The 19,880-nt window shown below is 36.1% G+C and overlaps 1 protein-coding gene across 3 annotated transcripts in view; it reads right to left on the bottom strand.

Annotated features, from left to right (window-relative positions):
• The window catches only part of PPP3CC (protein phosphatase 3 catalytic subunit gamma), a 93,463-nt gene that overhangs the window by 14,861 nt on the left and 58,722 nt on the right, over positions 1–19,880 (bottom strand). For all 3 annotated transcript variants that reach the window (XM_028114349.2, XM_088020990.1, XM_088020989.1), the window contains exons 5-10: positions 17,334–17,479; positions 15,699–15,838; positions 10,068–10,145; positions 9,888–9,982; positions 5,561–5,686; positions 4,697–4,768 (exon numbers count right to left, since the gene is read on the bottom strand). In XM_028114349.2, the coding sequence (XP_027970150.1) occupies positions 4,697–4,768; positions 5,561–5,686; positions 9,888–9,982; positions 10,068–10,145; positions 15,699–15,838; positions 17,334–17,479 (657 nt within the window). The remainder of the gene's footprint in view (positions 1–4,696; positions 4,769–5,560; positions 5,687–9,887; positions 9,983–10,067; positions 10,146–15,698; positions 15,839–17,333; positions 17,480–19,880) is intronic.

Here is a 19,880-nt window from a genome sequence, read left to right as displayed (position 1 = left end):
TGCTCTTCCAACTGAGCCAGTGAGGCACACCCCCCACCCAGTATAATGCTAAGAGTTACTTTCCCCTTCTTCCCAGATAATGCAGCCCTCACATACTTTATCTCTATCCCACTGCCAATTATTATTGTCTTATGTTTTAATTCTGTCTTTTAAACCTAATAAAACATTATTATTGTTGTGTAATACAGTTTACATTCATTTGATTTACCCACATATTTTCTACTATTTTTACTTTTTATTTCTTTTTGAATCTCCAAGTTTCCATCTGGTATTTTCCTTCTGCTTGAATATTATTTTTTTATTAAGGGGCGCCTGGGTGGTTCAGTCAGTTAAGCATCTGCCTTTGGCTCAGGTCATGATCCCAGGGTCCTGGGATCGAGCTCCACATCAGGCTCCCTGCTCAGTGGAGAGCCTGCTTCTCCCTCTCCCTCTGCCTGCTACTCCCCCTACTTGTGTGCTCTCTCTCTCTCTCTCTCTCTAATAAATAAATAAAATCTTTAAAATAAAATAAAATTTCACTTAGTGGGTCTTTTGGTAATTCCCTAAGTATATTTTTTAAGGGATGGGTATCTGAAAAATGCTTATTTTCTCTTCACTCTTGAAAGGCATTCCTGCTGGGTATAGAACTCTAGGTTACCAGTTATTATCTTTCAGTGCTTTGAATATGTTATTCCATTTTTCTTGCTTCTACTGTCAGTTTAATTGGTCTCTTTTGAAATTAATCTTTTTTTCTGTTTTTTTTCTTTGTCATCTGAAGTACTTTTACTATGATGTACTCAGGTGTTATTTTCTTTGTATTCATTCTGCATTGGTTTACAGAGCTTCTTCAATCTGTGGCTTAATGTCTTGTCAATCTTAGAAAATTTTTATCCATTATCTCCTCAAATAATGATTCTACCCTTCTATCTCTTCTCTGGGACTCCACACACACAGATGATAAGCCTACTCACTGTATCCTCTGTCTCCTAGGCCTTTTTTGGTCTTTTATTTTTTCTTTTCATGATTCATTCTAGATTGTTTTTTTCTGACCTATTGTCTAGTTCATTTATTCTTTGTTTAGCTTTACTGAATCTGTTAATTCATCTTTCAAAATTTAAAAATTTATTTTACTTTTCATTCCTAGCATCTTCTTTCGACGCTTTATCAACTCTGCTTTTATAATTCACAATTTTCTGCCAAAATTTTCAACCTAGTTTTTTATGTTCTTGAACATAGTAAGCATTGTTTTGGTTTGGTTTGGTTTGTGGCACAGCTATTTATTTTTTATTTTTTTAAGAAATTTTATTTATTTGATAGAGACAGAGATAGCCAGAGCAGGAACACAAGCAGGGGGAGCAGGAGAGGGAGAAGCAGGCTTCCTGCCGAGCAGGGAGCCCAATGCGGGGCTCAATCCCAGGACTCTGGGATCATGACCTGAGCCGAAGACAGACGCTTAATGACTGAGCCACCCAGGCGCCCTTAGCACAGCTATTTTAAAGTTCAGTCTGATAAAGCCAATGTCTGGAGAACCTGGTATCTGTTTTTATTTTTTGCTGTTTCTGCTGGTTCTCATTCATGTTGTTATATCTCCTCATATGCCTAGTTATTTTTGGTTGTGAGTCACATATTATATATTTGAAAGATTATTTGTAGTAATTTAAAGTCCTACACGATGTTACCTTAGTATAGAGAAGTTTGCTTTTGCCAGGTGCCTAGGGCTACTTTATTTAAATTTCATGGATTGAAATGATCTGAAGGTAGGCTGTAGTGCCTTTCAGGGCTGTTCTATTTCCAGTTCACCCTTACTCTTACATAGATGCAATGTTCTGGGGTCCCCAACCAATGAGGAGAAACTTACCAGCCCTCACATCATCCTTGGCAAGCCATGAGCCCTAGTTTTTTTTTTTTAAGTAGGCTCCACACGCAGCATGGAGCCCAACACGTGGCTTGAACTCACAACCCCGAGATCAAGACCTGAGCTGAAATCAAGAGTTGGACGCCCAACCAACTGAGCCATCCAGGCACCCCAAGCCCTAACTTTTTATCTTCTATCAAGACGGCTGCTCAACATCTTAGTTTCTTCTTTTGAAATTCATGAATATCTCTAAGAGAGAAATAGTCCCAAATTTTGGTTTTACCTCTCTGGATTTATGCCTTTCTTCCAGATCTCAACTTGGTAATTATTTTACTTTGTTAACTTTCTAAATGCCTCTAAAGCAAATTTTAGAATATTGTGTCTAGTTTTTACAGTTATCTTAAGTCAGGGTTGATTTAAACTATCTAGTGTGGCATTACTAAAGTGGAAATCCTTAGTTTATATCACTTAAATAAAACCAAAATTGTATTGTGTTTTTAGTGTAGTTTCAGAAAGGAATAGAATTAGAAGTATGTTCAATTCAGCATCATAACCTAAAGTTATTTTTCATTTCCTTTCAGAAAAAAATTAAAAAGCATGTATCAGCTTATATCTATACACCCTGTAAAAAATGGAAATGAGAAGATTCTATTCATTTACTTTTGCACTTAACAGAATATCTAGTACATTTTCCATATTAGCACTGATAGCTCTAATCCATTCGTTTTTTAATAGTTGTATGTAATACCACTCAATCTAACTCAACAAATATTTACTTATCATGCTCACTACACTATACTTGGCTTTAGGGCTATTTTGGTGAGCAAAAACAGTGTCCTAGCACTTGGGGAGTCTACAGTTGAATGGGAGTAAAATATATTACTCTTATAATAATATAAATAAATGCAAAATTACAATTCTATCAAATGCTAAGGAGAGGTACATGGTGATATGAGACAGCATGACAGGGGTACTGGATCTAGTCAGGGAGGTCAGAAACGTCTTCCATGAGGATGTTACAATAAGCGGAACAAGAGCTAACTAGAAGAGAAGGGGAAAAGGAGGCTTGCATAAGGAAAATAATATTCTACGTAGAGAATCTATCAAATGGATATGTCATAATTGATTTATCCACCTCTCCACCGAGGGACATTTGTTCTGATTGTTCTGATTGTGTTGATATTATGACAATACTTTAATATATATTCCCATATACGATTTTTGGCATAATTTTGTAAGCATATCTTTATGGTAATTAAGAATCCTTTCTTAGTACATACAATAGAGTTCACAATTTCCATATCCACCTAGATCTGAATATAAATCCTACTAGATCTATTTCTTATATATTTCATCTTCCCCAACTTAAATTATTTTGTTTGAATTTTCTCTTGCCTGAATTATTTCCTCAAAAAGAACCGGTTCCTTATAACGTTCTGCTACCTCATACGTAAAGATACTCACAAGCTATGCTCCATCTGCTCTTCACCTTCAATGTGGAATCTACAATGTAACTATGTTTTGGACTCCCCTCTATCTGCCCAAAGTAAACTAGGCTTTTTCCACTATGTAGATGGTTTATCCTAACAGTTGAATGAATCACTTCAGCACAGAGCCTGGACAATGAGACAACCAGAGGTTTGAACTCAGGTGTCACCATCTTTCCAGAATCTTCTGCATTCTCAGATAAGTTAGGACTTATCTTTAAAATCAAACTGCCTCGGGCTCCCTGCTCTGCGGGGAGCCTGCTTCTCCCTCTGCCTCTGCCTCTCTCTGTCTCTCATGAATAAATAAATAAAATCTTTAAAAAATAAATAAATAAAATCAAACTGCCCACAATACACTAGGAAAAAAATACTTGGCTACATATATAACAAAATGTTACTATATAAAGATCCCTCACAGGCCAATAAGAAAAGCAAAAAACAAACAAACATGCACATAACCCAGTAGGAAAATGGGCAAAAGGTATGAATTGACAACTCACATGTGGTCAATAAAAAAAAAATGTTCATTAGTCATCATAAAAATACAAATTAAAATTTTAAAAACACCAGACTATAAAAATGATAGTAAACAGTATTGGACAGTGCACTGTGAACTATGCATCACACACACAAAATGGAATCTGGAATCTAGAGGTTATCTGTATCTGATTTAAAATTGTAAGTACTAAATGACACAGATACTCAATTTCTAGAAATTTATCCTATGAAAATAATCAAGAATATGTTATTCTCAATTTCCTAATATTGCTTCCCTTTCTTTCATACCATATATCAACATCTGACTTGCACTTATTTATTGTCTTCTCTCCCCTAGAATGTAAGTTTATTGCATGCAAGGACGTAAATAGTACTTGCTATATATTAGTCATGTAATAAATACTGGTTGTTGACAGAATGTGTAAAGATTTATCTATAAGAATTTTTAAACTGTAGGGTTTTAAAACAAAAAAGTTAGAAAAAATCCAATATCCAACAGCAGATTGATTAAAACAAAAATCATCAATCAAGACTACTAGATAACTTAAAAATTAGTCTATTAAAAAACTATAAATGTTTATGATACTAATACATGACCTCATTTTTGTTAAAAAGGAAAAAGAGGGGAAAATATATGCAAAGATATAAGACAGGTAACAATATTACATCAAAATGTGAATAGTTGATATCTATGAGATGGCAGGTTTACAGGTAACTTTTTTGTTCTTATTTACGGTTTCCGGTATTTTTCAAATTTTATTTTTCTGTAATGAACACAACTCTTTTCTAATAAGACAAAGAAAATTATCTAAAACAAACTAAAACCAAACCCAAAACTTCTTCATTTCTAGTTCAAATGAGAAAAAGGCAAGTTTACCTTCAATTTCATCATCAGAAATCAATTCATCATCAGAGCATATGTTGAGAATGTTAACCAGCATCTCTGTGACTATATAAGACAAAATAACCCAAAATGTATACAATTAATAAGGTATTCTCTCTAAAATGATGTGGATGTTTAAGTAAACACATGTTAAATAAACATAGACAAAAATGACTTGTCATTATGCTATTAAGAATAAAGAGTAGCATTAAATCTAGACCTTCAGGTTTATATAGAATTTGGGGAAATTCCTTGCTTCAGTAAAAGTCTGGTCTTTGAAGATTCTATTGCATAATTACTTGATTTCATGAGACTGTTGTCCAGAGCCTTTTCCTCACTGATATGTACATGAAAAGATTTCCTCCCATTTTACAAAGATGTTAAGCCATCAGGTCTATGCCCAACAAATTTATTTTATATTTGCATACCTTGTTTGTACAGGTGCACAAATAAAATTTTACAGGACACTATTTCCTATTTAAATCTCTTCATCACTGAAGAAATCACTGAAGGAACGGTTTAGTGACTTATGTTATTTTAACATCCTGATCATAGTAGGGTAGCTGCTTTAAATTGATATTTACAACAATAAGCGCACAATTGACTAGAACTATAATTTAAAAACCAATTAAAAAATTAAAAAATAAAATAAATAAAATAAAAAACCAATTAAGTGCCATTTAAAAATCTTTGTAGAGAACAAAGAAATTAGAAAATACTTCGGATAACTTTATTATTTATTATTTTTTATTCTTTTTAATTCTTTAAGAAAAACATTTCTGAACCATCAGGGGACTCATGAAATATTAAAGTGTGCTCCATCACTAATTAAGACAACTGATCATCCAGTTCTCTTACCTTTTTCCCCAACAAATGGCAAAGACCATGTGAAAACGTCCATAAAGTTTGGAAGCCAGTAGGGGTGTGGAGAACAGTTAAACTGCCTGATATTCATGACATTGTTTTCATATTTTAGCACAGCAGCTAAAAAGGAAAAAGCAGGAAAATCTGGCACAGAGGAACATGACATGGCAAATGGCATGCTTTGTATAGCTGTATACCTACTAAACAGAACTCAGGAACTTACTTTCCACTTGTAAGTTCACGACTCGATATTCAAGAGCAGATGGAAAATCTTAAAGCATTTTATACAGTTCATTCTTTTAAGAATTATCCCAAGGAACAAAGTTACCTGAAGATCTTATATAATAAAAGTACAAAAGAAACTAAGCTCTGAAACTTCAAAGGGTCACTGCGCAGTAACAATCTGTAGAAATCTCAGGTTCCACATTAGAAAAATTTTGTCATAATTTCCCTTTATAGGCCAAATGGTTACAATTACAGCTTTCCTTTGAAGGCAAACATTTTTCATGAAGCAAACACAGCCTCTTTTGCTAGTCATTATCCAGTGCCAAAGATTTTATAAACTCTCTGGGAGTTTATAACATAGCAATTATCAATTCATAGTAGGGGATACAGATGGTAAACTTGGAGCAATTTACACGGCTCAAAAGTAGATTAAATCATCTCTGCATATTATACAGAGGATTAAAAATCCATCTCTCCTATACAGAGTCAGTATATTGCTAGCACCATATAAATCTTTAACTTGACCAGTTCATGTATTTGTATACGTGCTTTGGTACCAAAATAATTTTCTTTATATTTTAAAAGTTTGAAAGTCCAATTTCTTAGACTTCACCATGAGCACGAGCTCTGCGATGTTGTTTGCATTATTCTCTTCAGTCTTACTGTGATCATAAATAGATTCGGGTATGAAGTACTTCAGAAATGACAGATACAGGTCATTTCCCGGTTCCTGTTTCTTCGCTTATTAAAGGATAGTCTCATGTGCTCAAAATTTAAGTTACTGAGTATCTAAAATGTATACCATGGATTATAAAGAAAATACATGAAAGTAGGATCTCCTGCTCTTAAAAACCTAACACTGGATATAATATACATGTCCCATTATTTTCATGTGTATATATTTTATTTAGGTTAGATGAATACACAATTATTCAACAATTCCCTCAATCTACACAGGAAAAAGAAGTGAGAGGCGGCTCTTTACCCTGGATGATTAGAAATGAGAGCATAAAAAATTGCTTTTGGGTATGTTCCCAGTGGACACAAAAAATAGGAATAGAAATCTTTAAAAATCATGACTTAAGGATCTTTCACATAATCATTGGAACTAAGAAATACTCTTTGGTACCAATATGAAAGAAAGAAAAGCAACAGAAGAAGAAAGAGAAAAAGGAAATGGGGAGAGGGTTGTCATTTTCAAGAAAGAGGTACTTGGATGGGGAGTAACTGAGTACCAGCAGACATTATTTCATATACCACTCTGTCTTTTGCCTAAGAAAAAACAAAAAAACAAAAAAAGTTTGAGAAACAACCAAGGAAAATAAGAATGTTTCAAGATAAAGTTACCAATTATGTCAAAGTCAACAGAAAACTCTGGTATAGACTGGACTGTGACTTAAAAGTTCACTAAAGGAATAGTCAAGATCAAAACCAGGTTAGAATGGGGCAGAAAACGAGATGGCATTTAGTGAATGAGTGAAGTGACTGCTGTGTTGGGTGGCAGGTTTCAGTTGAGCACACTGACAAATCCACAGTGCAATCAACAGATACTCTTCCTAGTGAGCCTGAACAAGGGAAAAGGGAATGTCTTCATCACACATAGAGGACTAGGGCCATGAAGTGTCCTTGAAGAAGTTGCCAACACAAGCAGCACATACCATTCATAATGGAAGAAATAAGAAGAAAACTAAGTCTCTGACATACTGGGAATATTAAGAAGGAAATAAGAAAGAATGGAGTTAGGGAGAAGCAGAGTGTTGTGGGGTAGCTAAGATTCAGAAAAGAATGACGAGATGTAAAAAAAAACTAGATGCTGGAAGAGAACTGAAGTCGAAGAAGTGTTTTTTAAAATGTGTAGTAAGCCACTGAGATGACTGATTCAAATCAGACTGAAATGAGAAGTGCCATTCCTTAGTTTCCCTTTAAACAGGATACATAGTAAGTATACTGTGGACCTCTTTTAAACTTGACTCCCCAGCTGCATATACAAGGTATGACTATAAAGTAATGAGACTTAAAAACCACCAACTACAAACACACCAGACCTTATATATGAGATGAGTGTGGTCCTCTGATGTAATCACACTAGGCACAACAACAGTAAAATGTTATACTATCATAGCAATTTAGAGTTTGACAGATGCTTTTAATGTTTATTTTTAGTATTCCAACTTATCTTCAACAACCCTATATGACAGGTATTTTAAAGATACACCGAGGCTCAGAGAAGTTAAGTGTCTCGTTAAATGTGAAATTAAGTGTCATGTTAGCTGTGAATTTAAAAGTGAAGCAGGACTAGACTAGAATTTCTTCTGACTCCTACCTTAGTGCTCTTTTCAATACACCTTGCTGCCTTACCATATATTTAATCCAAAGATGCTGCCATTACTCAAAACATTTTTGGAACTCCTCTTTTGGAATCGTCTCCAGACCCATTTTATAAGCAACACAAGAAAAACCAGTCTCATTACCCTATAATCATACCTTGTTTCTGACCCCAAATGGTATCATCTAGCTTGATCACTCACCTTATTCACCAGTCTTGACTCCAAATGACTTTTGGCTGTTCCAAAAATCAAATCCACCCTCAAAGGACGAAGATTTCCCATCACTGAGGATAATCAAAAGAATGTGTCGCAGACTCTGAAGGCAATGCCAAAAGAGGAGTTCCGAAAACGTTTTGAACAATGGCAGCATTGTTGGAATAAGCATATAGCTTCCCAAGGTAACTACTGTGAAGGGACAATACTCACTTGGATATATACGTTCTGGCATGTTTGTATAAAAGTTCTATTATTTTATAGTCATACTTTATAAACAACAAAATAGTTACAGAGGCATGTTACAGAGGATATTACAGAGGAAGTTTGCCCCAATACAAAACTTACAAACTATGAATCATAAAAAATTAAAAAAAAAAAAGATTTTGGGGTACCTGGCTTGCTCAGTCAGTAGAGTATGCAACTCTTGATCTCAGGGTCATGAGTTCAAGCCCCACATTGGGCGTATGTAAAAATAAAACTTTCAATAGGATAAAGTCTTAGAATGAGAATTTCTGGATTGAAGGCATGTTTATATTTAATCCTGTTTATATGGGAAATTGAGGTGTAGAAAAATAATGTGACTTGCCTAAAGTCACACTATTTAGTTTCTGACAGGGCTTGAACTGAAAGGATTTTTCTGACTTTTTGTACAGTATTCACCTACCTGTACCATTCCTCAAGAAAAGCAAAAACAGCTTAATAATTTATAAACATTAAAACTCCAAATAGTGACATTTTATTGAGGTACTGTTACAAATAAATTAAATTCACCAAAAGTAATAATTTATGATGACTATTCTAACTTGAACCTTAATTTCTTCTTCTTATATAAGATTTATTTATTTATTTTAAAGAGAGAGGGAGAGAGAAGGAGTTAGGGGGAAGAATTTTTTTGTCTTAACCCTTAACATAACAACACCAAAACTTTTCTTGTCTTGATATAAAAAAAAGTACCAGGGTAGTGTGTGAGTGTGTGTGTGTGTGTGTGTGTGTGCGCGCGCGCGCGTGCGTGTGTGTGTGTGAGAGAGAGAGAGAGAGAGAGAGATTAGGTGCTAAAAACCGAACACACAATCTTCAAATTATCAAACTGTTAGAAAAGTTAAATAACCTACTTACAGCTTCACAAGTAATATCAATGCCAAGTTGATATTATGCAGGAATATTTCAGGGCAGAGGGAGAGAATCTTCAAACAGTCCCCACTGAGCACAGAGCCTGACTCAGGGCTCAATCCCACGACCCATGAAATCATGACCCAAACCAAAACCAAGAGCCAGACGCTCAACTGACTGAGCCACCCAGGCGCCCCTATTCCTCTTATATTTTGATTCAGGAGTACACATCAGACCTATTATGATCATTATTTATATTTACAAAGAGCCCAATAATCCTTAGGAAATGAAAACCAAGCAGTAGCCTAAATTCTAAGTTTCTTGGCCTTTGTTTCAAGTAAGACCTCTTTTCTTATATGTAATATACTTACACATATATATGATTAAATTAGAGCTCACATTTACTCACAAATTCAAACTCAAATATCACTGGACTCCTTTACCTTTATTATTATAGACATCTAGGTAATTGGGGGCAGAGAAAATTGTAATAAGTGATGGAAAGCCTGTTGTTTGGCTCTTCCTGTACATTCGATACCTGGAAGAGAGATAACAGTCTGTCTGTCTTGATATAAAAGGCAAAACTCTGTAATGATAATTGGTACAGTTTTAATATAACTTACCCAGCATCCTGGGCTTCGTGGGCTCTGATTATTGATAACAAATTATTGTTCTGCAAAAATTCACAAACTGCAGGGTAACTGAAAAAGAAAATTAGAAAACATAAACCCAGAACTAAAACAATTGGTTTTTAGTAGGAGGAAAGGGAAAAGTCAAGACGCTATTAGTTGAATTTGTTTCAAAATTATAGATTTGACATACCACTGAACTTTTATTAATGGCTTAGCAATCATCACTGTTTTTCCACTTCACTAATATACCTCATTCCAGATCAAATATGCAGATAACAGACAACCTTAGGACAGGAAAAGAGCTCCCTACCTTTAAAATTTTTTGTCTTAACCCTTAACATAACAACACCAAAACTTTTCTTGTCTTGATATAAAAAAAAGTACCAGGGTACTGTGTGTGTGTGTGTGTGTGTGTGTGTGTGTGTGTGAGAGAGAGAGAGAGAGAGAGAGAGAGAGAGAGAGAGAGATTAGGTGCTAAAAACCAAACACACAATTTTCAAATTATCAAATTGTTAGAAAAGTTAAATAACCTACTTACAGCTTCACAAGTAATATCAAAGCCAAGTTGATATTATGCAGGAGTATTTCAGGAGTAAATGCAAATATTACATCTAACTATATTCTAATGAAAGGTGTGATATTTGCATCTACTCCTAACATTTTCTCTCAATATTATTATCTTGCTACATTTAGAAAAACCTGATAGGTTGGGGTGCCTGAGTGGCTCAGTTAGGTGTCTGATTTTTTTTTTTTTAAGATTTATTTATTTATTTTGAGAGAGAGAGCACACAAGAGTGGGGTTGGGGGAGAGAGAGAGAGGGAGAGAGAATCTCAAGCAGATTCTGCACTGAAGATGGAGCCAAGGGGGGCTGTATCCCATGACCCTGAAATCAAGACCCGAGCTAAAACCAAGAGTCAGTGCCCAGGCGCCACAAGTACACTCTTAATTTCTACTCGGGTTTCTTAAGATTCTCTCTCCCATATGGAGGTTCCTCAAACAGTTGAAAATAGAGCTACCCTACGATCCAGCAATTGCACTATTGGGTATTTACCCCAAAGACACAAATGTAGGGATCCGAAGGGGTACGTGCACCCCAATGTTTATAGCAGCGATGTCCACAATAGCCAAACTGTGGAAAGGGCCAAGATGTCCATCGACAGATGAATGGATAAAGAAGATGTGGTATATATACACAATGGCATATTATGCAGCCATCAAAAGGAATGAGATCTTGCCATTTGCAATGACGTGGATGGAACTGGAGGGTGTTATGCTGAGTGAAATAAGTCAATCAGAGAAAGACATGTATCATATGACCTCACTGATATGAGGAATTCTTAATCTCAGGAAACAAACTGAGGGTTGCTGGAGTGGCGGGGGGTGGGAGGGATGGGGTGGCTGGGTGATAGACATTGGGTAGGGTATGTGCTATGGTGAGCGCTGTGAATTGTGCAAGACTGTTGAATCACAGATCTATACTTCTGAAACAAATAATGCAACATATGTTAAGAAAAAAGAAAAAGAAGAAGATAGCAGGAGGGGAAGAATGAAGGGGAGTAAGTCGGAGGGGGAGACGAACCATGAGAGACAATGGACTCTGAAAAACAAACTGAGGGTTCTAGAGGGGAGGGGGGTGGGGGGATGGGTTAGCCTGGTGATGGGTATTAAAGAGGGTACATTCTGCGTGGAGTACTGGGTGTTATGCACAAACAATGAATCATGGAACACTACATCAAAAACTAATGATGTAATATATGATGATTAACATAACAATAAAAAATTTTAAAAAAAAAGATTCTCTCTCTCCCTCTGGGGTGGGGGGGGGCTGTGAAGGGGGGGGAAGAATTACCTGATAGGAAAAACTGGAGAATGGAGAATACCAAATTATCCTAGAATTATCCAAGTGTTAATTATTTATATTTAAATCTTTCTTATTATGCTCATTAGAAAAATTAACTTTTAAAATAGATTGTACATTCGCATGGTATAAATTGAAAGATACAAATAGTGAGATACAGATACAGTGAAATGCCTCTCTTCTTTTTTTCTTTTAAAGTTTATTTTTTTTAAATAATCTCTATACCCAATGTGGGGCTCAAACTCATGACCCCAAGATCAAGAGTCAGTTGCATGCTCTTTTTTTTTTTAAAGATTTTATTTATTTGAGAGCGAGAATGAGAGAGAGAGAGAGAGAGCATGAGAGGGGGGAGGGTCAAAGGGAGAAGCAGACTCCCTGCTGAGCAGGGAGCCCGATGCGGGACTCAATCCCGGGACTCCAGGATCATGGCCTGAGCCGAAGGCAGTCGCTTAACCAACTGAGCCACCCAGGTGCCCAAGTTGCATGCTCTTCTGATTGAGCCAGCCAGGCATCCCTAAATGCCTCCCTTCTTCCTACATCTATCTTCTAGCTACCTTAGGAGCAACCAATGTTCCTGGTTTCTTTGAGTACCCTTTAAAAGATATTCTATAGGCATACCTTGGAGATGTTGTGGGTTCTGTTCCAGACCACCACAACAAAGCAAATATTGAAATAAAGCAGGTCAAATTAATTTTTTGGTTTCACAGTACATATAAAAGTTAAACTTACACTATACCGTAGTCTATTAAGTGTGCAATAGCATTATGTCTAAAAAAATAATGCATATACCTTAACTTAAAAATAATACCTTATTGCTGAAAATGCTAACCATCATCTGAGCTTTCAGTGGTCATAATCACAGATCACAAATCACCATATTTAAATGGTGATTTAAATAAATAAATATAATTTAAATAAATAAATATAAAAAAATTTGAAATATTGGGAGAATTACCAAAATGTGACAGAGACAGGAAGTGAGCAAATACTGCTGGAAAAATAATACCCAAGAGACTTGCTCAACACAAGATTGCTGCAAACCTTCAATTTGTAAAAAACTCAGTATCTATGAAGTGCAATACAGCGAAGTGCAATAAAATAAGGTATGCCTGTATTTTATATCTGTACATAAAGGGTTTGTTTTCTTTTTTTTATTAAAAAAAATAGCCTCCTTGAATAGTCTGGCACATTCCATTGTCTGAATGTACCACAAGGTGTTTAACTAACTATTCTTCTATTGAACATTTGGGTTGTTTTAAATCTTTTATCATAGGGGCACCTTGGTGGCTCAGTTGGTTAAGTATCTCACTCTAAATCTCAGGGTCTCAGGGCTGTGACTTCAAGCCCCACATTGGGCTCCTTGTTGGGTGTGGAGCCTACTTAAAAATAAATAAATTTATCACAAATAATACACCAGTGAATAACCTTGTACCATTGACCCTTGAACAATGTGGGGAGTGTTGACTCCCCTCGCAGTCAAAAATCTGTGTATAACTTTTTCTTGTGTATATAACTATTTTTTTTAAATTTTATTTATTTGACAGAGAAAGACACAGCAAGAGAGGGAACACAAGCAGGGGGAGTGGGAGAGGGAGAAGCAGACTTCCTGCGGAGCAGGGAGCCCAACTCGGGGCCCGATCCCAGGACCCTGGGACCATAACCCGAGCTGAAGGCAGATGCCCAACGACTGAGCCACCCAGGCGCCCTGTGTGTATAGCTTTTTTTAAGTAGGCTCCATGCCCAACATGGGGCCTAAACTCACGACCCTGAGATCAAAAGTCACATGTTCTAGGCACCTTCATGTATGTAACTTTTGACTCCCCCAAAAGCTGGCCTGTCGACTAGAAGCCTTACCCATAACAGTCAATTGACACATACTTTGTATGTTCTATGTATCATATGCTTTATTCTTACGCTAAAATAAGCTAGAGAAAAGAAAATCTTAAGCAAGAAAAAATACATTTCTAGTACTGTTATTTATATAAAAAAAAAAATCCGTGTTTAAGTGGACCTGTGCAGTTCAAACACATTGTTCAAGGGTATACATTTTACACATCTGCACATTTACATAGTTGATTCTTGTTATTTGCAGTAGCTATGTTCTATAAAGTTAACTTGTAAATACAGCATTAGTCAAAACTGAACCACTGCTCCTAGAGAAAATACACAGTTAGGGTCCTGTGAGCCTCTGGTCACATTTTCACTAACCGATCAATTCATAACCTTGTTTTATGTGTGTTTCTGTGTAAGGACACCTTATTTAACATATACTGTTGATTAATTAACATGGGACTCATGGACAACAATGCCTTAAGTCATTCCCGAATAAAGCTTATATGTATTTTCTCTGTAAGACACATCACAGCCTTCTTACATGTAGAGATACTCGGTAGCACTTAAGCACTATGTTGGGGGCCATTTTACACAGCAAACTCACCAACAAAAAAATGTGAAAAGTATTGTACTAAATGGACCACAAAAAGAATGGTGTAATAGCATGAAAGCTGAAACAAGACAGCAAAGCAGCGCCTTGTTAACCTCGGTTAGGAAGACACATGGGGTGACAAATTTTTCATCATTCAGCATGTGTGCATGTCTGAATGACCATGACAGTGCCATGAGAGGTGACTTTGCAGTTACAAGTAATTCTTAACAGGAAGGCAAATTTGAAGATCAGAATTCGTAAATAACGAGGATCAGTTGTACAGCCACAGGATTACACTTTAGAAGAAGAACTTCTGGATCAAAGGCCCTGGGCATTTATAATAGATGTTGTCAAGCTCATCTCCAAAGAAATCACAGAGTTTCTGTTGTGCAAACAATAAAAAGGTATTATGATCTTTATTTTAAGCACTGTAAAGAGAAGTAAAATTTAGGGGTTCAGTCAGCTGAGTGTCTGACTTCGTTTTGGCTCAGCGTGCGCATGTACTCTCTCTCTCTCAAGATAAATAAATAAAATCTTTTTTAAAAAATTTTAAAAAGAGAGAAGTAAAATTTAAATAACTCAGAAAGGAATAAAACAAGGTTGCCTAGAAGAAGGTTAAAACTATGGCAATATTAAGACTTTTTACTTAATATATGTGGATTTCATTTAATAAATGTACTATCTAGGCAATTAACAAAGATTTGAACTAACTATATGCATTAACTTGTCACAGTCAAACACTGGGATTAAAAAAATTTAGGCTTCAAACTTCTCTCTCTCCCTCTTTTTGAATGGTAGAACACAATAAAAGCTCACATATGAGATTTAAGACAACAGCCAACTTCCAGGAAATGTCCTGGGCTTAGTTCACAATGTCCTGTTCTTTTTATATCTTGGCCTATAGCAGTGGTTCCAAACACTGGAGAGATTTTTAAAAAAATAACAGGATTTTCCTGTCTCAGACCCACTGAATCAGAATCTCTGGGGGAAGAGCCAACAAATCTTTATTTTTAAAAAAACTCATTGATGATGTTTGGGAACAAATAATCAAGATTGTTTAGGGTCAGAAAATAACATTTAATCACTGCAAGATGTTCTGTTCAATCATGTTCAGTATATTACACTTAGGTATTAATGAAGGTACTCATATATTATGAGGGTACATAATACCTATTAAAATGTAAAAAACAAAATAAGAATTTTCTGCCTTCTATTAATCAAAAAATTAAACAAAAGTCTTTATACTACACAAATTAGAGATATAAAGTACTTACAAATAATTTGATGATACATATTACAATTCCCTTTCCTAACTTATAACTTTGAGGATTAGCTTACCTGTAAAAATAAGAGCACCCTCGGACAGTGTTGTGGGTATAGTGCTCCAAGGTCTTTTCATTACCATAATCCTCTGAAGGATCAGACCAAAGCAGGTCACACACTGGCCCAAAGGCTGGAGGTTCTTTAAACCTGTCTAACTAGAAAACACACAAAAGCCAAAAGAAGAAAAATCATGAAGGCAAAAGGAACTTTTGGAAACTGGTATGGGTCAAAAACAAAACCAAACCAAACCCTCCCACCAACAAGAATATATTAGGAGAAAAAGCAGCAAGCCCCATAAAGAATTTTTCCTTTAGGAAGAAAATGAGCATTTAACAAATTTGGATACACAATTTTTATTATTTTTTTGAAATAAATTTGTATAAATATCCCTGTCATCTAACCATACTGTAGAAAAGGACTGCTTTACATCCTAGTCTTTATTGAGAAAGACTATGTAAAGTTCCTTTCAACTGCCTAGGTGAGCTAACATTACCATCAGGGCAGGAAAGGTTTTACAATTGTTCTGTTCATTGTCTACCTCATTCCAGTGGAGATTTCTAGTTTTATTTTGTAAAGGACTTTCATCCTTTCCATTCTATGCAGTGCAGGCATTTCAATGTAAGTTATTAATTTAAGCCTTGAGTCATTGCTGCTTTGGTTAGTAGCATAAAAAGCAAGACAAAACCGGTAACTAAGATAGCTGAGGACTTCTACTGAGTGAAAGGGGAGGTTTTTAATACAAGTGATTCAGAATTGCAAAATTCAAAACTTAACAATGTAAAAGAGAAATGCTGGTTATTTTAAAGACCATAAGGCAGCAGAAATATAGGCATATCCTCTTACCCTGAGGAGAGTAACTTTAATTCAAAGAGAAAAGTTTTATAAACAGATAAATCTTTAATTTCAGTATCTACATGAGACTGGTAGAAGAATACAAAGGTAGAGAAAAGATGATAACGTAGAACAACAGAAGTGAAAAAAGATTGATCATCTTTATAGAAAATCCTGAAAATGATAATCACCAACTCACAAGAGTGTAGCAATTAAATTCTATCATCTAAAATGTCAAAGTCAGGGCGCCTGGGTGGCTCAGTTGGTTAAGCGACTGCCTTCCGCTCAGGTCATAATCTTGGAGTCCCTGGATGGAGTCCCGCATCGGGCTCCCTGCTCTGCCGGAAGCCTGCTTCTCCCTCTCCCACTTCCCCCTCCTTGTGTTCCCTCTCTCACTGTCTCTCTCTCTGTCAAATAAAATCTTTAAAAAAAAAAAAAAAGAAAAGAAAATGTGATTAAGAGTTAAGTGGTTTGGTCAAGGTTACACAATTCATTGCAGGACAGGGATTAGAACCCTGATTTCCTTCCTTTTGTATTGCTACATAATTTAAAGTTTCAGGGCTATACTCAAAATAGGTTATGTTTCCTGTAGGTGAAAGTACAGATTTCATTAAAATTTACAGGAATTTTCTGGAAGATATTTAGCAAAATGTTAACAGTGGTTGTCTCCCAATAATGAGACCACAGGTGATTTCCACTTTCTTACTTCTGATTATCTGTATTTAAAAATTTTCAGCAATAGAGGCATATTAGTTGACTACAATAAAAAAAAAAACTAAAAATACATATACTCCATAAGACTACTGAAAGATTACTTACTTTCTTAATGTCATCTAAACTAGTAATTTCAGGTGACATCCCTCCATGTACACACAGAAACTGCTGGTTTAAGAGGGCAGCAAGAGGAAGACAGTCAAATGTCTCCATACACGCATCATACACCTGTTCAGAATATTTGATTCGACCTATCAAAAAAAGAAAAACAGTCAAAGGAAGAAAAGCTAAAATTTATCATATATGAAAAAGGATATTGGACAGAAAATTATGAAGCTACTTCAAAGCCATTCATTTCAGGCAAACTTGAAAACAATCATCTTTATAAAAATATGCTTGAAAAGTTGTGGATAAAAGGTAAACAAAATCTCCTCTAAAGACAAGTGTTACGTTGGATTAACTTTCTAGCTCTGTTGCCTTGGAAACCTGATAAGGCGAATGTCAGCTGTGTTATTAGGCAACATAGCTTATGTTAAAAATTACTCAATTACCTGGTAGCTACAGCTTTGTACTTCTGAGTGCAATGACTCAAGGTAGGTGTCTGTGGGATCCTGGAATCTATACCAATAAAGCTTTTACAGGCAATATTGGCAATTGTGCTACCTGAGGCTTCTAAGCCACAGTGGCTCCCCGATCTGCCCAATATGGATAGTTTCCCTGCACCTGAACTGTGACTTGGAGGGGGAGGGGTAGGCAGAAAACCTTCGGACTGCTATACCCACTCTCATGAGGACTACTCCCCTGAAAAGGGATGCCTGGAGCTGCAGCTGTGTCTGGACTGTATCCTTCTAGGAGATAAATGCCAATATGGCCCATGGTAATCTTGTAAGCCTGAATATTTTGTTGTGACTAAAAGACTCTCCGGGGGGTACTGAAGAAATATAAATGGAAACTGAAGTTTTAAGAGTAATCAATAAAATATCAATACTCTTTTGCTATGATTTTTAAGATCTTTTAGCAAATTTTGTTTCAATTCCATTTTATATAAAAATGTTCATCCCTGGGGCACCTAGGTGGCTCAATCAGTTAAATGTCTGCCTTCGGCTCAGGTCAGGACCTCAGGGTTGTGGGATCCAGTCCCACATCAGGCTCCCTGCTCAGCAGGGAGTCTGCTTTTCCCTCTTACTCTCCCTCTGTCTGTCTCTCTCAAGTAAATAAATAAAAATTAAAAAAATGTTCATCTTTATGAATTGTATTTTGGGGTTAAAGAACAAGGAAACACTCCAGTGGGCAGAGGGTGGAGTCTCCACAATTATCCAGAAACAATCTGTCATGAAGTAAGAGCTGGAAAGCTGAAAGATGGCTTTAGTTTAAAAAGAAAGGGAATATTTTTTTCTTCCTTGGCTTTGGATTTCAGAAAGTCAAGCCTGGAGGTGCCTGTTGGTAGAGAAGGCCAGAGGTCGTAAAGGCAGGCAGCCCTACAGAACTATGAGCTCCTGCTCTTCCAAAATTCTGTGAAGATGAGACAAGCCTACAGGACCTAGAGAACAAAGCCATAGCAAGTGAGTCAGATTATCTAGTTGATAATTGTTTCTGTGTTTACTTCCTTGTAATTTCCAAGCTTTTAGAAAAGATGTGTTTAAGGATCAAAACCTGGTCTTGGCAAGGCTTTGGAGAATAAAGTGAAGGGTAATGGTCCAGATTTGGGCCAGAGTACAGAACATGGATGGCAGAAATGTCTGGAGAGACATTCCTAAAGGGTAGGTATAGATGAAGGGAACCATATCTGAGTTATAAGACTTTACATTCCTGAATGTGAGGATCTTCTCTTTATTGCCAAGGTTTGAGGGCATTAAGGGAGTCTGTGGGTTCCTTTAAAAACTTCAGAGCATTGGGGCACCTGGGTGCCTCAGTTGGTCAAAAGGCTGCCTTCAGCTCAGGTCCTGATCCCAGGGTCCTGGGATCGAGCCCCACATCGGGCTCCCTGCTTGGCGGGAAGCCTGTTTCTCCCTCTCCCACTCCCCCTGCTTGTGTTCTTTTTCTAGCTGTCTCTCTCTGTCAGTTAAATAAATAAATAAAATCTTTAAAAAAAAACAACAACACTTCAGAGCATTTTGTATTACCATGACCGCAGTTAAGATCATCTATTTCACAACATATGCTAACTCTATTAGGACAACCAAGTTAGTAAGAGCCATGCCTTATGCATCTTTGCATCTCCTTACAATTACATCCTGATATTCTGCTTTTTATTTGAACACTATAAATTTTGGCTATTGCAAGAGTAGATCCATATTGGCCATAAAGTCTACATGAGGAAAAAAGTGGAAAAAAACCCCGAAAAACCCAACTCCTTTTGTTCGTGGCCAGTGATTAACTTTTTCTCCTGAAAATCCTTGGAGCCAGAGTTCCCTCTTGCCAATGTCAATAAAAAATTCCTCTGTAAGAGTCTTAAGCTTAGATATAGGGAGGAGTTTTGTTTTTTTTAATTCAAGTATAATTGACATGCAATGTCATATTAGTTTCAGTACAATATATTGATTCAACAATTCTATACATTATGTAATGTTCACCATGATAAGTATAGTTACCATCTTTACCATATAGTTATTACAATACTACTGACTATATACCCTATGTCATACTTTTCAT

This window comes from Eumetopias jubatus, unplaced genomic scaffold (genome assembly GCF_037043125.1).
Source record: "Eumetopias jubatus isolate StellerSeaLion01/CBP00866 unplaced genomic scaffold, mEumJub1_p1.0 scaffold_2, whole genome shotgun sequence".
Classification (NCBI taxonomy): Eukaryota; Metazoa; Chordata; class Mammalia; order Carnivora; family Otariidae; genus Eumetopias; species Eumetopias jubatus.
Note: the sequence above shows the minus strand (reverse complement) of the source record. Positions and strands in the feature narration are given on the sequence as shown.